The sequence below is a fragment of the Xyrauchen texanus genome, chromosome 1 (genome assembly GCF_025860055.1).
Source record: "Xyrauchen texanus isolate HMW12.3.18 chromosome 1, RBS_HiC_50CHRs, whole genome shotgun sequence".
Taxonomy (NCBI): domain Eukaryota; kingdom Metazoa; phylum Chordata; class Actinopteri; order Cypriniformes; family Catostomidae; genus Xyrauchen; species Xyrauchen texanus.
The window spans coordinates 38,621,140-38,641,124 of NC_068276.1; the positions used below are offsets into that span (position 1 = coordinate 38,621,140).

General features: G+C 36.9%; 1 protein-coding gene across 5 annotated transcripts in view; it reads right to left on the reverse strand.

Moving 5' to 3' along the window:
• The window catches only part of LOC127635662 (SWI/SNF-related matrix-associated actin-dependent regulator of chromatin subfamily D member 3-like), a 58,481-nt gene that overhangs the window by 5,064 nt on the left and 33,432 nt on the right, over positions 1-19,985 (reverse strand). For 3 of the 5 annotated variants that reach the window (XM_052115968.1, XM_052115891.1, XM_052116025.1), the window contains exons 2-11: positions 17,448-17,638; positions 8,404-8,493; positions 6,538-6,580; positions 5,748-5,870; positions 5,165-5,287; positions 2,509-2,604; positions 2,059-2,160; positions 1,435-1,596; positions 1,074-1,171; positions 44-179 (exon numbers count right to left, since the gene is read on the reverse strand). In XM_052115968.1, the coding sequence (XP_051971928.1) occupies positions 44-179; positions 1,074-1,171; positions 1,435-1,596; positions 2,059-2,160; positions 2,509-2,604; positions 5,165-5,287; positions 5,748-5,870; positions 6,538-6,580; positions 8,404-8,493; positions 17,448-17,638 (1,164 nt within the window). Of the gene's footprint in view, positions 1-43; positions 180-1,073; positions 1,172-1,434; positions 1,597-2,058; positions 2,161-2,508; positions 2,605-5,164; positions 5,288-5,747; positions 5,871-6,537; positions 6,581-8,403; positions 8,494-17,447; positions 17,639-19,803; positions 19,917-19,985 lie in introns of those variants that run through there. The other 2 variants (XM_052116101.1, XM_052116185.1) reach the window with 2 other exon arrangements.

The following is a 19,985-nucleotide window of genomic DNA, read 5'->3' on the forward strand; positions in this document are numbered from 1 at the left end:
TGTTCAGTAAGTTCCCTCACTATTATGCCAGTCTTGTGCTTACCTTGTTGTCCAAGGATGCAATCTCCTGCTGATTGGCTGTGGAGAGCAAGAAGCTGCTCATTTGAGCTTTAAGTGGATCCTCCACCTCCACATCAATGTCATAGCACGCAGTCTTTTTCAGATCATTAGGATCAACGCTGTACTCCCAAACAAAAAATAACCTCTATGAGAATTCATAGTAGAGTAGTAAACAACAAATAAGGCACAAAGCATTCACAAAAGCTGAACCAAAATCCTCATGTTATACTTAAATTTAAATTCATGTAATCCAAATCACAAGTACAACAGTATGCATAAGTACAATTTGTATTATAGGGATAGTTCACCCCAAAATGAAAATTCTGGCATCCCAGATGTGTATGACTTACATATTTCAGCTCTGCAGGTCCTCATAATGGAAGTGAATGGGTGCCAACATTTTGAAGCTCCAAAATCCACATAAAGATAGCATAAAAATAACCCATATGACTCCAGTGGTTACATCCATGTGTTCAGACATGATATGATTGGTGTGGGTGAGAAACAGATCATTATTTAATAAGACTGTGAATCACCAAAAACATAAAAAGGAGAATGTAAAAGTTAAAGAGGAGATTGAGCAGGGAGGAGAATTTATAGGAAAAAAGGACTTCAATATTGATCTGTTTCTCACCCACACCTATCATATCACTTCAGAAGACATTGATTTAACCACTGGAGTACTTTTATGTTGCCCATATGTGGATTTTGGAGATTAAAGATTTTGGCACCCATTCACTAGCATTGTATGGACCTACAGAGACATTTTTCAATAGATCTTCATTTGTGTTCAGCAGAAGAAAGTCAGACACATCTGGGATGGCATGAGGGTGAGTAATTGATGAGATAATGTTACTTTTTGGTGAACTATCCCTTTAAAACCTTCTCATTTGAGGTGGGAATGGTGAAAAAATTAAATAATGACATGTAAGATTGCAGAACACCGTATTTTTGTAGACAGATATTATTAATGAGACAAGACGACAGCCAAAAACCTAATCAGGCAGTCAAACCTAATGATGTGGTTGATGACAATTGGGTCTGGGGGCAGTAGAAGATTGGTGAGGCGCTGTGGAATTTCGGAGAACTTTAGACGCGGACAGTCAAATATCTGAAAGGAGGAGGCCATAAACGCTTACAAAACGTTCTGGGGTACATGTGCTTAAAGTAATAAAGTATACTTGCCATCCATAATAATTACAACTTGCAGGCAAAATCGTAAGAATATTCTTATTAATTTATGATCACTATATTTAAAAAAAAAAAAAAAAAAGACATTTTAAGGCTTTAAATGGAGCGGTTTCATTCATAATTACGGGGTGTACGTTATAAATAAGACAACTTTGCAATGAGGTAGTTTCTAATCAAGCATACCTGCTGGAAGTACTTATCACAGTTGATGTACTCCTTATCATGGGAGTCCTGCAGTTTGTTGGTTTTGACATACTGCCAGAGTGCCTGTATGATACTGGAGCGAGTCTGTGTGTGAATGCCCAGCAGACGAGCCAGTCGTGGATCCAGTTTAAACTGAGGCGGCTACATACAGGGCACAAAAATCTCACATCACTTGTGCTGTTCACTCTTTGTTATCTTTCAAAACACTACAGGGATATTGACACATGGTTACAGGCTTTATATAGAAAACTTGGCAAAGCAGATTTAATAAGAGCTTTGACTGGAAAACTGTAGTCACAAAATAAAGCACATCAAAATGATCATTTAGACCTGCTGCTCAATCAGTTCCTGTCATGTGAGAATTCTTAATATACTCATTGCGATTTCCTGGTAAAATTGAAGTTTTAATGATTCTTAAAGTAAATGAAAGAGGCATTTTAACTAAATGTATAATTGTCACAATGTTTTTCAATCTTGAATTCCTTGGAAAAACCTTCTAAAATTAGAACTGACCAAAGTCTCAGTCGTCAACCACATAAGAAATCTCTTCAGTTGATATGTCCATCAAATTTCAATTTACTGGGTGTTTTTTGTTGACTTTACCTGGTAATCCAACATTAACAGTAGAGTGCAGCGGACGTTAACATCACCAGGCCTCTTCACCTGGAAACCATCTGTCTCCTGAGTGGTTTGAGTACGATGCCACTGCAGGAAAAATTTGAAATCAACATGCATTTACTTACTAAAAAGCAAAAATTCACAGATTTCCAGTAACTGAAAACCAAAAGACTTGAAAGACTTAACTTTACTCTAGTGTGCACATTCTAGGATAATATCACCACACATAGAGTATATATCTGACAATTCAAGAATTAATGAAATGCTCTACTGCATGAATATATGCTTGGAATTAAATAAAACCATGTGAATACTTTGTAAGAATTGTGGTGGCATTTATACTGGTAAACTATTAGTTATCTCTAGATTTACAGTAGGATTTGCCAAAGTTCATAGTCATTTGAGCTACTAGTAGGACATTAAACCTCTACCAACCTCTACCAAATGGTTATCAGGTCCGTAAAGGTCTTTGTCTAGCTCAATCACCAGGCTCTTGAAGAATGAGGAGAACTTCCTTTTCATCTTTCCTGGCTGTGAACAAAAAAGGATAAGTATTGTTTTTCTATAACCAGAGTGTGCCAATGAGTAAACATAACTATCCAGTTTCAAGTTTAAAGACATTGTGGAAAAACAAGAGCCTTGCTTGCACCACAGCATAAGCCTACATGTAGACTTTCCATGGAAGAGAACGACCTCTGAATGTTCAAATTAAATGTGGTGCACTGGTAGATGATTTGCTATGCAGAACAACATTCCACTCAGCCCAAAGGCAGCATTATTCTTTGAAACTTTCATCAATAAGTACTACTTTCATTTCTTTGGGCATGGAAAAACATACGCTTCAAGTGCATTAGCTAAACCATTCTTGGTTAGAAGCAAGAGTCAAAATGTATTCTGCATTGCATTCAGATTTAAAAATAAGTCCCCATACTCATACTTCTTCTCTGAATATTTATACTCGTGTTATAATCAAACAGCTATGAAGACTTACAGTATAAAATGGGATGTATAAATGTATCGATTGGCTGCAAAGTAGGGCTGCACAATTAATCGAAATAATAATCAAGATTACAATTACAACTTGTTTTGGATGTAGCCAACAGTCCATAAAGAATATGGCATGCAGTTGCTCCACACAAAATGGAAATTGGAAATCTATTAATTGAAATGAATAATTACAATAACAATATCATGGGAAATAGTCAACAATTATGATTTTTGAGACATTCCTCAGACACTATATTTTTGACATACGACATTCTATTCATTCAATTTACAATGTGTGTACACATTTATTTTATTTGTAATTTTTTCGGGAGTAATCAGCATATTGGTGTGCATGTAAAGAGGCTCAGTATGTGTCTCCAAGTACTTACACCTTTACAAGTGAATTCCTTCTGATGAAGGACAAAGTATTTTTTTCTACTCAGAGTTCAAAGACAGGTACAATGATTTTAATTTTTTTGTATGGTCAGTCATGTTTCAGTAGCCTTGTGACTGGATGTGGAGGGAATGTGCTTAAGCAAAAAACAAACCTACAATGAACTACATACAAGGTTGCATCAGTGGTAATTTAAAATACACCTAGCTCCAGTATGCCAAATCACATAAATATTAGTGCAAAAAAAAATCTCTCTACCAGTGTTAATAGATGATCAACCAAAAACATGCTTACATACAAAAAACAATATCAAAATGTACAATACGTTTAAAAAAAAAAATACAACAAAAATATTTCTATACAAAACAGTAAAGGCATTTTCTGAACAATGAATGGGCTTCTAAGTACTAATTCCACAGTCAGATAACTTTGTGATTGCCAACTTGAAATGGAAGAATACCTACATTAAAGGGATATTCTGGGTTAAATAAAACTTAAGCTTTATATTTACCACAGAAAACAATTTTGACTCATCCCTCAGTTTTTGTGCTATAACGTAATGTTTATGGCATCACTGGAAGTTTAGTGGGCAAGAGGAAATGTGAAACAATTATTTTTGTTAAAGCACTTTTCCTCTCATTTGAGCCGTAAAGTTAGCTTAATTGCCCTGTTAAGGTGGGAATGTTTCTTGGTGAATTAACTTCTGGTTCTGCATTACTGGCAAACATTTTTTGGAATTTGCTCTTTGTAAATAATACTTTACGTTTACTTGTCACATCCCTTTCATGGTATCTTCACACAGAAATGAGGAAAAAGCCAATGGGTTTACTTTTTTAAACTGGTCATGATATGAGTTGAAAGATTCAATATAACTTGGCAAAGACAGAATTGACAAGTGATTCTAAAATGTGTAATATCTAAGTGTTGTTCCTACAATTTCTAATTGTGATAGTGGCATATTTTAAACATTTATCCTCTGTGCCTCATAAGTGCATTATTATGAACATGATTTTGTTCTTTTTCTCTCTTTTTTTACACTAAGATTTGTTAAAATTATTTTTGTGATAACGGTAGCATGTCAAAAATCAATCGAGATTCTGTTGTATTTAACCCATGAATATGCCCTTAAGATATGCATAGTTGACTAAGTGGAGGCAAGCATGCAACTATCAAAAGAGCAGAGTAAAACAAAATTAAGTTGATGGAGCCACAGAACTTTCTGACACTTATGTTTGGATGGAGGATAGGAAGTGATCTAATTGAAAGGCACATCTCTGTGGTCATGACTGTGGAGCCTGTGAGAGTACATTTAACCTCACTAGTTCAAAATGTACATAGCTAAACTTGACAAGATGACAAAATCCTCACAGAACCACATGTTTGAGATCCCAAGTGTGGGTAGCACAATGCTGATAAGTGAGAGGACTCATAAAGATTTCATAACATACAGTATATTGAGATGGTATGGGTGGATCAGGTGCGATAAGAGTCATGCCTCTTCTATTATACACACCAAAACATTACAAGTTTGGTAAATCATGAAAGTCCATGAGCAAATTATTAAAAATAACACTTGGAACTTGGCAATGCTAAATTGCTGATATTGTTGGTTTTTGTAGGACAAATTGCTTGTTATTTTCCTCATTTGTAAGTCGCTTTGGGTAAAAGCACCTGCTAAAAATGATTAAATGTAATTGTAATCTGACTTACATCATCAAGAAGTTTGCCCTCCACACGCAGCTCCCAGGATGCAATGCTGCCTTCAGAGTCCTCTACATCAGGCTTTGCAGGGTTGAAAGTATTGGAAATGTAGAGACGCAGTTTCCGCTTTTGCTAAAAATAGACAAAGTAGACCAAAGAACAAAATACAGTTTGAGAAACAAGGCCTCCGTTTCCTTGATTATTTATTTTCATCTTCATCCTATTCTCAAGATGACATTAGCATATTCATACTCTTCAGATGCATTGTGTTGGGAAAAAGTGCTGTGTTACTGAAGCAAGACACTCTGAATAACAATATCCAGCAAATTTTCTGCTCATTTAAGTTGTTAATCTTGTGTTTAATGCAGGTGGTATTGTTAATGTGAAGCCACAAAGTTCACACAAACACAAAGTTCCTTGAGGCAATGTTATGAAGAACTTTTTTCCTAAAGGCTCATAAAGGTCTTTTAAATGGTCTGCATTGTAGGTAAACAAGTGTAAAGATAATTTTTAAACTGATAAATACTTGGCATGAAAGAATATTTTTGTACTTTGTTAATATATCCAAAAATTTTAATATGATGAGGAATACCTTCATGGGCCTCTTAAGTGCCTCTTGGATGTCCACGCGTTTGCGCATTATGGTCTGGTCTAATTTGCGCTCAAATGCCAACAGGTCCATATATGCCTGGGATTCTGGGACGAGCTCACGTATCTGATGAAGGAATTCAATAAAACATAGATAAAAAAATAAATGTTTAATTTGGTAAGGCAATCTGAACAATCCTAGTTATTTGACTCTCTCTCTCAGCTCTGCTGAGTGTTCTGTTGATAATAGACTGACTGAGTGTTTTGTCATTGACTAATGTGTCTGGAGACTCCACTGCAGTTGTATCTATATGGCCTGATAGCACACATTCTGTTGCTTATCTTATCAAACACAACCACCTTATAGTGACACAATGACTATAAAATGTGCAGTGTGAATAGAACCATACATAAAACACAATATTTTAACTTAAGTAAATTAAAAATAATGGAATTTATCCAACTTAAAATAAGCCACTGAACCATTAACTGTCATATATATATATATATATATATATATATATATATATTATAATAATTAAAATATTAGACTATGATACACCTGTGAAAGCTGCAATGTTCCCTGCTTTTAGTAGTCTATCTATATTGTATAAGTGTAGTGACAATGAGCCTTCCATAACATTTCTGCCCTTCGCATCGCTTGCCTAGTACTGGATTCCACCCTTCGAAAAGGTAGAGAGAGGGAACGCCCTTGCATCTACGTCCACTGCACATATTCATAAAAACCAACCAAACCAATGAGAACAATGAAAAGGCACAGAAACTGCACTCACCCGTTGTGGAAGGATCTTATCAGCCATTTTCCTCCTCTTGGTACTGCAGAAAGAGGGAGAAAGGGGAAACCGAGAGAAAAAGCAGAAAAAAAATCCAACATGTTACTATGGAGACTGACAGCACCCGGGACATCTGCTAAAATTCTGGGGCTGGTCCAGGATGCGGGAAAGCCGCTTTGAGTGTGTGTGTGTGCGCGCGCGTGCGTATCTCCAGCCCAGATGGTGTTGGCAACCACTGGCACAGAGAACATTACCAGAACACTGCTCCAACTTCAAAAGTTCGAACTTGGCAAGCAGCACAGATTCACAGGACCTGAACATGGAGTGCAGTCAGGTGTGTCAGTATGGTTGTGTATGTTTGTGCACCATTGTAAAACTTAGTTCAGAGAGTTGTACATTTTATTACCTGTGAAAACAAATAATCATATAGGCCCCATTGACTACATTGAAATATAGTGTGTGAAGAGTGATGCACACTATTCATATTTGGACAGCTGTGTGGAACAATATGGGTTTCTTTCCTCCTCCTAGAAAGCAATTACTGTAGTACACTTAAAATCTGGATCTATAAAGGTGACCAACACTATAACGGAACTAACCAACCAACTAACCAACACTATAACGGTATCTTAAATACAACAGGGCATACAATCACAGTGAGAAGATCAGGGAAACATCGACTAAGGCAGTGGTTCCCAACCCTGTTCCTGGAGGCCCCCCAACACTGCACATTTTTTAGAGATATATAGATTAGGGAGATATCCAAAATGTGTAGTGTTGGGGGGGCCTCTAGAACAGGGTTGGGAACCACTGGACTAGGGTATTTAATATCCATATGCGATAGTCCAAAAGGAATATCTGAGTAGAACTACTGTAACTGAAATGAAGGTTTTCTTCTAGTTAGTATTGATCATAGTACATCAAATCTAATAGGAGTACAGATTGGTTTTCATTAACCATTAACAAAGTATATTTAGCCCATCACCTAAATATAAAGATGAAAAGAATTATGAGCCAAGTCTAAAACTATCTTGTACATACTACATCACCCATCATGCCATGCAACTGGACATGCATGCATATCCATGCTAAATTTAAAAATGTAGTTTGTAGTAGTAATATTATTCAAAATCCCAGATTCAAATATTGCAGCAGGTCTAACAGACTGACATCACCTACTGTATATATAACTGAAAATAAACATTGCTGTAAAAATGAATAATCGTTAATACAGATCAAACAACAAATCAGAGGTAAAGGAGACAAAAAACCTTGTTAGGGATAAACCTTTTTGGAAACAAGCTGGACTGTGAGGTAAAGTGCTGGGGTGAAGGTAAGGAAGTATATTAATGACAAAAATAAACACACTGAAAAATAAACACATTACATTAACTGTGCAATTTCATATGGTTGTATATTAAACTGTTAATATTTCAACTGAAATAATTTCACACAAAATGTCACGATTAAGAACTCAATAAATATGCACCTTACATAATTCAGTTACAAACCAGGAAGACTTTGCACTGACAACTGCCTCACTGCAGATGATTACAGATATTGTTGTACATTAAAACAGTAGATGACACATGTAGTAAAGTGGCATGTCAACTGAGGAAACCTTTTAAAATGACTTTGTTTATTGTCAAGTTCACAGCTTAAATATACAACTATATGAAATTGCATTCCCAAAAAATTCAAACACTGTTAATGCAATGCGTTTATTTTAAAATAAGTGCAATCCATTGTTATTTTCCCCAAAGACATTTGTCATTAAAATACTTCCTTATAAAAGGGGGTCAAGGCTTGAGACAAGGGAGGGATCAAAACGTGTGAAATCCATCATGCAGCAGAATAAACTCCTACTTTGATCCAAGTGTGGGATCTGATTGGGCCTCTCTCAAGTCCATCTGCCTCCCTGGCATCTCATTGGGTCCAGGAAATCCCACAGGCTTCCTATGAGTTGATGGCATTTGGAAGGGTCCTTTATTAGAGGGTACTGCATTTGTTTGCATTTGTATTAAAAAAAAAAGTGTTTGTGTGTGCGAAAGTTTAGAATTTGTATAGAAGTAGTATAGAATATTGCAAAAAGCTGAATGCACAAACAGACTACAGGAGGATAGGAAAATAAATAGCAGAACTAGGGGACATACAATATGATTCAGCATGTGACTTTAAAACACACACAGACAACTATTGCATTGATTATTTTGATGCTAGACAAGAGGGTTGTAGACAATGCAAGATAACGTTACACAAATGTGTCAAACAAGGTCGAAAGACAGAGTGAGCAACTGTGTGAATCAATTGAGCTGATTCAGATCGATCAGAATAGAGAGAAAGCCAGAAAAATAGAAAGAAATAATAAATGAAACAACATTGCTCAAGAAAATGGTCTCTTTCTCTCAGAATACAGCTGTTACATGAATTTGCAGCACACTAAAATCTCAGATCAGTTTGGTTCTACAACAGCCATTGCACAAACAAGGTTCGTTCCAGACAGATTCAGTTTGTTACAAACAAGAGACATTAAAAAGAGAAATTCTAGACTCAAAATGTAGAAAAGATTAAACATAAGTAAAAACAGAATGTTATTTGTAATGTGAAGTCATCTGAAGGTGATAAGAGCTACAGTCGGAATATACACAAGGAGGTTTTGGTTAAGGGCAGGTTTAGGGATAGTTTCGTGTCAGCCTGTAAGGCACAAAGCGAGGGACCTTCCATTAATTGGTAGATGCAGTACAGTAAAACCAAAAAGTATTTAAACATTCAGACCACATGTAAAAATGTATTCATTTAATTGCATAGATGGCAAAATATCAAACCAAGTGGCATAAAATGATTGCAAACAAATGATGCTAGACCGAATGAAGTAGGGACTCCCCCCCCATTTCATTTTTCTTAAAAATAAACAGCAGTTGGTTTTATTTGTTATATAATGCAATGACATTTACATTTTTTAAGTGTTACTGAAGTGTCCAAATACTTTTTGGGGCCATTGCAAATCACATCAATCTTCTGCCAACAAATGGCACTATTGGCTTTCATAAGAAAAACATCTTAACAAGGAACCAAAATAAGGCTGATATATTTGTGGCTGATAGAGAGTAAAACTATTTAGAGGAATAGTTCACCCAGAAATGATTCTCTCATTTACTCACCCTTATACTGTCTCAAACTCATTTGACTTTCTTTCTTCTGCTAAACACAAAGTTAGTTTCATATATGTATGATATGTTTATATCCATAAAATGCAAGTCAAAAGTGTCCAAACAAAACTTCTAAGCTACAAAAAAAGACACATGCATCAAGCACAAGGATATGTAATCCAGTGTTTGAAAATAAAAATATAAAAATGTTTGCAGTGACAATGCAGCATTGTTCATTATCTGTCCCAGTTTTCATTAATAATCCAAACCAGATTTTTTTACATAGTGAAATCCTAAACATGCCTGAATGCGCAGCACACCATTTTTTGAATGAACTTACAGATGGTGACTGATTGACACTGGCACAGTTAATCCTTGTTTTCACCTCTAAATAATGGTAAAATATCATTTTTCTTTGACAGATTATTGTTGGTACACCAAAATGACTAACATTAAATCAACTGTTATCTTAAAACTAAACTGTCGCTATAGATATTAAATCATATGCATGCAGTTAATATGCACTTACTTTTGCAGGTATTTTAACAGAAATGTTAGCTAATGATCAAACAGTTGTATATTTATTATACGGATGCTATGTGGAGAAATATTTTTTTCTAACAATTATGCTGTGCCTGTGAAGAGTGGCTCTCCCTAAATATCTTTAAAGATGTAATCCATGCTGATAATAGTGATAACAGAAAAAAACAATACAGTAAGGCATATAGTAATTATATATATATATATATGAGCTACCTCTTATTTATATGTCTACCATACACTTTGCATCTCAGCTGATTATATCACTTCAAAAGATATGGATTAAACCACTCAAATTGTACGGATTTACCTACAGTATAAACTGCTTTTATGTCCCTTTTAAAACATTTAAAAAAAAGTTTTGGACCTTTGTATTTTAAAGATTTTAAAAAGTTTTTTGACTTGCATTGTATGGATGAAAAACATCATACATCTATTAAAATACACTCACCTAAAGGATTATTAGGAACACCCTACTAATACTGTGTTTGACCCCCTTTCGCCTTCAGAACTGCCTTAATTCTACATGGCATTGATTCAACAAGGTGCTGAAAGCATTCTTTAGAAATGTTGGCCCATATTGATAGGATAGCATCTTGCAGTTGATGGAGATTTGTGGGATGCACATCCAGGGCACGAAGCTCCCGTTCCACCACATCCCAAAGATGCTCTATTGGGTTGAGATCTGGTGACTGTGGGGGCCATTTTAGTACAGTGAACTCATTGTCATGTTCAAGAAACCAATTTGAAATGATTCGAGCTTTGTGACATGGTGCATTATCCTGCTGGAAGTAGCCATCAGAGGATGGGTACATGGTGGCCATAAAGGGATGGACATGGTCAGAAACAATGCTCAGGTAGGCCGTGGCATTTAAACGATGCCCAATTGGCACTAAGGGGCCTAAAGTGTGCCAAGAAAACATCCCTCACACCATTACACCAACACCACCAGCCTGCACAGTGGTAACAAGGCATGATGGATCCATGTTCTCATTCTGTTTACGCCAAATTCTGACTCTACCATCTGAATGTCTCAACAGAAATCGAGACTCATCAGACCAGACAACATTTTTCCAGTCTTCAACTGTCCAATTTTGGTGAGCTCTTGCAAATTGTAGCCTCTTTTTCCTATTTGTAGTGGAGATGAGTGGTACCTGGTGGGGTCTTCTGCTCTTGTAGCCCATCCGCCTCAAGGTTGTGCGTGTTGTGGCTTCACAAATGCTTTGCTGCATACCTCGGTTGTAACGAGTGGTTATTTCAGGCCAAGTTGCTCTTCTATCAGCTTGAATCAGTCGGCCCATTCTCCTCTGACCTCTAGCATCAACAAGGCGTTTTCGCCCACAGGACTGCCGCATACTGGATGTTTTTCCCTTTTCACACCATTCTTTGTAAACCCTAGAAATGGTTGTGCGTGAAAATCCCAGTAACTGAGCAGATTGTGAAATACTCAGACCGGCCCGTCTGGCACCAACAACCATGCCACGCTCAAAATTGCTTAAATCACCTTTCTTTCCCATTCTGACATTCAGTTTGGAGTTCAGGAGATTGTCTTGACCAGGACCACACCCCTAAATGCATTGAAGCAACTGCCATGTGATTGGTTGATTAGATAATTGCATTAATGAGAAATTGAACAGGTGTTCCTAATAATCCTTTAGGTGAGTGTATCTTTGATTTTGTTCTGCAGAAGAAAGAAAGTCATACAAGTTTAAGATGGTATAAGAGTGAGTAAAGGAGAAAAATTATCATTTTGAGATGAACTTTTCCTTAAGAACATCAACAACAACAAAAAGTGAAATTTACATCAATATAGCCATAAGAATTTTATTGTTAACAGCTGTTTGCCATTTTTATTTTTATTGTTTGTCTTTTGCTTCCCATTTAGCTGCATGTAATTAAGTCTTATGCCAGTAAGGCCTTGCTGTTGAGACATGGTTCTTGTGAAAGACGAGAAACATACGTTATCACCCAACCATCAATGCAACGGGCAATATGCGTAATTATCAATCAAAATATATTCAGGACTGCCTGTGTTGAACATTCTGTATTGAACACCTTATTCAAGTCAGTTCCAGTTGTTCTGTAATACATATTATAGAAATCGTATAAACTGCTTGCATGGCAGGTGTATGTGTGTTTTAAAAGTAACAGCCCCCTAAGCTGTTATTGAAACTCAATACACGTGTGTGGACTAGTATGGAACAGCTTCCAAACTCAATGCAATTAAACTTTAATACTGTACAGGGCTTGACGCATACTCCCCCCCAAGGAGCACATGTGCTACTAAGTTGAAAAATTTAGAAGCGCATAAAGAACATTAGGGTGCAATGAAAATTTATCAAATAATGTGTTTTTCCTTAATAAAGGGATATGAGGAGACATTTACAAGCAAAATGATTTAATTTATTTGAACACAAAAAGTACACTTGGTTTTTAATTATTTACGGTTCAAACTGTATTTATTTAATTATTATTTATACTTTAAACTGTTTAAAGCGGTATAAACGGTATGAACACCTCTATAATAAAATAGTTCTTCTTAGTTATAAATGCCAAACAAAATCCGCTCAGTCCGTTAAGACACAATGGATATCACTGTTCCAGCAGGTTTTGTAAGCAGGTTGTCTGGCCCGCTTTGAGCTCAGCCAGCGGTCCACAGCAGGACTGGGATCAAATTGCTCTACTGAAAGCCCCACCAAGCTGATCATCAAGTCCTCAGTTGGGGACACTCCAAGGCAGACTCTTGTTGAATTCTTGATGCGTTTTTGGGCAGAAAAGCCTCTTTCACACTAGGTAGCTGAAATGGGAAGCACCAGCATGATCTGCACCAACTCTAGTATGTTCTAAGGGAGAAGACTATCTAAAAAAAAAAAAAAAAAAAACCATGAATGTGTCTAGACCATTTGGGACGGCTCTGTCTTTGTAGTCTTGTTTGTAGGGGTCGTTTGTCAGCAGCATCTTCCACAAGTCAGTGTAGGTTTTGTCCATGAGGTTCTGGCTTACAAGGAGTTTGCGCCCTTGCCACTGCAGTTTAAAATTTTATTTCCTACCGGCAGTGGAGGATGAAATGGTATCGCCGACGGGGGCTTAAGTTTACGCTACTTCGTCGCTTCCTCATCCATCTCTTCTGCGTCGACTATTTCAGTAGAAACTTCAGTTTTTGTCACACTCGGTCTTTTGAAATAATGACTAATAAGCTTGAAAATGTGCATGTGTTGCTTGCTAACTTTAGCTATCTATCAAACTGTGTTCACTCTTTACATTTTTTTTTAAGAAAAAGTGTTGTCTAGAGGGATCTTTGCACTGAGGAGTGGATCGTGTGATTTTTTCAACAGACAACATTGGCTCAGCATAGTGACCGTGTTGTTGTTGTGTTATCAACCTATAAAACGGAGGATGAAACGCTTGAACTGATAAACCCTGCTGTACATGACTTTGAAAAACTAAGATTAACTCTAGGTTAACATCTTTTTTTTTTTTTTATCCTGGGTTTATCATCATTTTGTTTTAAAAGGGGCTTAGCTTTTAGTTCTGGGATATTAATCCCTGTTCCAGAGCTTCATAATAACTTTTAGAAGGATATTCTGGAATAATGTTAACCCAGGGTTAAATGATCCCGTGTTATCAATTTCAAGTGCGAAAAGCCCATTAGGCTACAAGCTACATTATGTGTACTAGGGCTGGGTATCAAGTTCGATACATTTTAGGCACCGACCGAATTGCTTCTAAAAAAATCGAGTAGTGAATTTCTTGTCGTTCGGTACCAAATTTCAATACAAAAGGAGTTAATCTCGTCAACGTCAGCGATAAGCATGTAGCATGCTAGATGTACCCAAATCTAAAAGTGCTGGTGATTCAGGCATCAAGGGAAAACACTAGTATTAGAAAAATATTTGAGCTCCAGGTCTGAGAAAGAATGTTATCAGTAACAGCTAACACTGTTCTACATTACATAGAAATACTAAACCGAAATAATGAGCCTTTAAAATATTAATTTTACAAGCGCACGCACGAAGCGAGCCACAGCGACACCGGTAAAAGCGGTAATGATCCTGAATGTGTCGGAAAGAACAGCAAGAGACTGTCTGAACATTTTGTTAATTTATAAAGAGAAATGCACATTCTGGTTGAGCAAACAGACGATGATCTCGGGATCGACGATGGTCACAGTGATCGCCAATAGCTGATGCCTTTGACCATGTCATGACGATATTTGACTCGTTTTCCCATTAATCTGTTAAATTATTATTATTATTATTATTATTATAATTAGGCAATTATATAATATTATCAAATTAATATAACACATAATTTGCCCGTAGACACAGACACTTGTTTGAAGAAACACTCTTTATTATATTATTAAATACAGATGACTGAAATGACGTATATGGGCATGTATGAGGAGTGCAGTCTCGTGGATCATGTGCATCTAAGGATCTCACACTTCGTTTCTGCCTTCCGATTTTTATTTTTTATGAGTGCTGCAAATGACCTCAGACATCTCAGGTCAGGAGGTGCTTTGAGTTCAGTTCACTTTATTTCCACAGAACAGTTTATTGTGAACGCAACTCTAGAGCCTGTAAAATACAAACTATATAAAATAATACAAAATTTAAACAATAATACAAAAACACATTCACCTCAAAACATGATTTATATTTCAGTGATTTTTATCATCATTATAATTATTATTTTTACATTTCTATTTGTTTTCATGTCTTCATTTGTGTAATCATTTTCCACCTGCATGTTTAGATGGATTCTTGCCTGACGGTAAATGGTGGTGGTGTTATATATATACAGTGAGGAAAATAAGTATTTGAACACCCTGCTAATTTGCATGTTCTCCCACTTGGAAATCATGGAGGGGTCTGAAATTGTCATCGTAGGTGCATGTCCACTGTGAGAGACATAATCTAAAAAAAAAATCCAGAAATCACAATGTATGATTTTTAAACTATTTATTTGTATGATACAGCTGCAAATAAGTATTTGAACACCTGTCTATCAGCTAGAATTCTGACCCTCAAAGACCTGTTAGTCTGCCTTTAAAATGTCCACCTCCACTCCATTTATTATCCTAAATTAGATGCACCTGTTTGAGGTCGTTAGCTGCATAAAGACACCTGTCCACCCCATACAATCAGTAAGAATCCAACTACTAACATGGCCAAGACCAAAGAGCTGTCCAAAAACACTAGAGACAAAATTGTACACCTCCACAAGGCTGGAAAGGGCTACGGGGAAATTGCCAAGCAGCTTGGTGAAAAAAGGTCCACTGTTGGAGCAATCATTAGAAAATGGAAGAAGCTAAACATGACTATCAATCTCCCTCGGACTGGGGCTCCATGCAAGATCTCACCTCGTGGGGTCTCAATGATCCTAAGAAAGGTGAGAAATCAGCCCAGAACTACACGGGAGGAGCTGGTCAACGACCTGAAAAGAGCTGGGACCACCGTTTCCAAGGTTACTGTTGGTAATACACTAAGACGTCACGGTTTGAAATCATGCATGGCACGGAAGGTTCCCCTGCTTAAACCAGCACACGTCAAGGCCCGTCTTAAGTTTGCCAATGACCATTTGGATGATCCAGAGGAGTCATGGGAGAAAGTCATGTGGTCAGATGAGACCAAAATAGAACTTTTTGGTCATAATTCCACTAACCGTGTTTGGAGGAAGAAGAATGATGAGTACCATCCCAAGAACACCATCCCTACTGTGAAGCATGGGGGTGGTAGCATCATGCTTTGGGGGTGTTTTTCTGCACATGGGACAGGGCTGACTGCACTGTATTAAGGAGAGGGTGACCGGGGCCATGTATTGCGAGATTTTGGGGAACAACCTCCTTCCCTCAGTTAGAGCATTGAAGATGGGTCGAGGCTGGGTCTTCCAACATGACAATGACCCGAAGCACACAGCCAGGATAACCAAGGAGTGGCTCTGTAAGAAGCATACCAAGGTTCTGGCGTGGCCTAGCCAGTCTCCAGACCTAAACCCAATAGAGAATCTTTGGAGGGAGCTCAAACTCCTTGTTTCTCAGCGACAGCCCAGAAACCTGACTGATCTAGAGAAGATCTGTGTGGAGGAGTGGGCCAAAATCCCTCCTGCAGTGTGTGCAAACCTGGTGAAAAACTACAGGAAACATTTGACCTCTGTAATTGCAAACAAAGGCTACTGTACCAAATATTAACATTGATTTTCTCAGGTGTTCAAATACTTATTTGCAGCTGTATCATACAAATAAATAGTTAAAAAATCATACATTGTGATTTCTGGATTTTTTTTAGATTATGTCTCTCACAGTGGACATGCACCTACGATGACAATTTCAGACCCCTCCATGATTTCTAAGTGGGAGAACTTGCAAAATAGCAGGGTGTTCAAATACTTATTTCCCTCACTGTATATATATATATATATATATATATATATATATATATATATATATATATATATATACACATACATACATACATACATGTACAGTATATAATTATTTTATCACTTTATTATTTATTTCCTTTTTTGTTTCGTTTGGAGTGCAATTTGAATTCAGAAATGTATTTGATTTAAATTTTTCATTTTTTAAATAAATTATTTATTTTCAATGCAAAATCACTAAAGCAAGAATACATTCACTAATCCCTCAGCCCAGAGGTTTCTGATGTAATTGGATATATATATTGTGAAGGAGGGAACTAAATGAATTTATTCACACACAATATATTTTTCAGGATAACGAAATACCCGACAGGTAGAGAATGCACGGATGAAGCTTCTTTGCCAGAGAGATGTTCACAACACTTGTAAAGCCATCTTTCAAAAAGTTGAACAACACATTTTAAATGCACTTATTTTTTTCCAGTTTCATTTTAACTTTTAGTTCAAATAAATACAAAATAAAGTTCAAAGTTTGAAATCAAGGTGTCTTGCTTTATTGTGTAAGCTTAACCCTAACCATGTTTACCGAAAATGATCCCATAGTACCACCTGTCCAACCAGTGGTAATACCAGTGTGCGTCGTTTTTCTGCTGAGTTTTGTTTTTTTCCTCAACTGAAGTATTGAAAAAAGTATCGTTTAGGAACCGGTTTCGAAATATTTTTGAACGATACCCAGCCCTAATGTGTACCATTGACATTCTCCTGTTTTTAATTTGACAAAATCCTCTAATACTATAATGAGGGCTCCTGTTCTTCAGGGTGTCATATTATACTCACTTCCTGTTTCGATTCTGTACAGATTGCTGCTGCTGTTGGATCTGTGAAGGAGCGGGTCTTTTGCGGCTGGCCTCCATGGCCTGATTGGTAAGTCCAGGCCGGACAGCAGGGCTTCCCACATATGGTGGTCCTGGAGGTCCCATTGGTGCGCCCTGGTGAGGCATTCTTGCTCCAGATGGCATGCCAGGTCGCTGAAAGAAATGTAAAAAAAAAAAAAGACAGGCATGTGAATACAATTTTTATTTATTGGAATTGGCTTCTGCAACTTAATAAAATGATACATTAAAACTGTACTATAAACACATAACAGGGACAATTCCCCTGGAACAAGCTGCAATTAAGTGACTTAAGCCTACATCAAGTAAGATTTTTTTTGTTAGAAATGAACCAAATTTCATTAATGAGCAAGTTCACCAACAATCCATCCTCCAAACCATGTATTTGTCTAACCATGATTCACTATGGTAAGCCTATAATAATTATTTATATTTTAGAGCAGTCGGGACAGTTTTGGTGGGAAATGGCATACAACTGTCAGTCATCTGTTCATGTTTACGTCATGTCTGTAAATAAAGAATGTCCTACTACAGCGCGTGTATATGTGCGGTGATAGCAGTGGTGGAAGTTTGAAGCTGACATCTTGTAGCCATAACACATGAGCAACACTGACCATGAATCATTCAAAAAGGCAACCAGTCTGGGTAAACACCCTTTTTCAAAATAAAGAAACTTCAAACCGAGAACAGTCTGCAAACCAAAAGGGAAAGGGACAGAGCCCGTAATAATAAAATACGAAACAACATCAGCTTGGCTTTTTCAGAGGTGGTGACTACTCAGAGATCTGAACATACCCAAAGTTTTTCTCACACGACAGCTAAGATATTTTATTGGACCGATAGTTAGCCAGGTAGCTCTCTTAGCACAGTAGTTCATAGATAGCATTAGCCACTCTAATGGGGCAGTTTATTATGGATTTTGATACCGCAGTGCTTGATTTCATTTTCAAAATCACTTATTCTGCAGAGCAAGTACAAAGACTTGCTACTGCTAGAAAATACATAAACATACTGAGTTAAGCATGTGGACATGCTACTGCTGCAGCGCAATTAGACAAAATGCAAGTTGATTGGCTACCTGGTTACATGTTAAAGAACTACACCATGCGAGCTGATTGTCTTAACATGTTACATGTGAGTGATCAAATTGGCTAACAAGTTCAAAGAACCTTTCAGTTTGTGCCACTGAGTTGCAGAGCTGAACTTTGGATATGTGTGTTTAGGGAACAGATTAGAGTTTCAGAGAGCAATAACGACAGAATATTTGAAGTAGTTCGAGATTAGCATTACTGCATGATTGAAAAAAATATTCCCTAAAATGTATAAATATTATGCCTTTTGAACTTACTACATTTGGTTTAAGAGGTTTTTGAAGTCCATTAAAAATGTAACGCATTACATTAATCAGCTTTTATAAAACTAAAGCTGAAGTGTGTAACATTTTCCAGTGTTAAAATACTTTCTCCTATCCCAGCTTTATATACAGAGGCAACTATTAGTAAGCCATTCATATGTTAATTTTCTAAAAAAACTATAAGCACTGCGTTTCTGTGTTGCTTTGAAAATTGCTGTTTGTTATGCGTGACCGCTTAGATACGCCCCAACAATGTTGCTCAACCAATGGTGTGAGTTGGGGGCGGGACTATCTCCTTGTTTGACCAACGGCAGATGGGGGCGGTATTCAGAAAGCTGTTTTGAAAACATTGTTTATTTTTGCAATTCTGGATTGGCCCCATTCACTTCCAATGTAAGTGCCTCACTATAACCTAGATATTTTATTTTTAATTTAAGAAAAAGGATGGACAACTCTAAAATATACGCTGTCGAAACACTTGTATTGACTCCAGAATATTCCTTTAAATACTAATTGAAAAAGTAAATTATAAAATCACTTTAATAAAAGTTTTCAATATGTTAAGCTTCTTTCCTATTGGTGTGACCAAACCTTATGACATAGTTATGTTAAACGCAATCACTTTCAAGTAGTTTCTATGGCGTGAGAAACCGGTTTACACTTCAATTAAACAGGAAGGCCTTCCATTGAATTCTTGCAGATGTGGAATGTGAGACAAATGTGTGAGAATAATGACTAACTGCTAATTTAAGAAGATTTCGTAATGTTAATGCTGGGATTTATCAAAAGGAAGTGATTGTGATGTATCCACTAATGATGTACCTCAAGTGCACTTGAATCCTGTTATGTCTGTAAGTTAGTAGACTGATGACCTAGACACTAGACTGTTGTGAAACAAGAGCAACTATGCAGGTCGCATTAAGTTGCAGGATAATGAGAGACTTACAATGAGATTTTTAGCATTTGATGGTGCCAGACAGTTGGTTGCAGGTGTGATACTTCTGTTATTCTCTGAATACTGCAGCAAAGCATTTCTGATGGGTTGCCAGATGAACTCAGCTGTCTCTGTTGGCTACAGTACACTGGTCTTACCATTACATTTGTACAGTAAAACCTGGGCCAATGGGA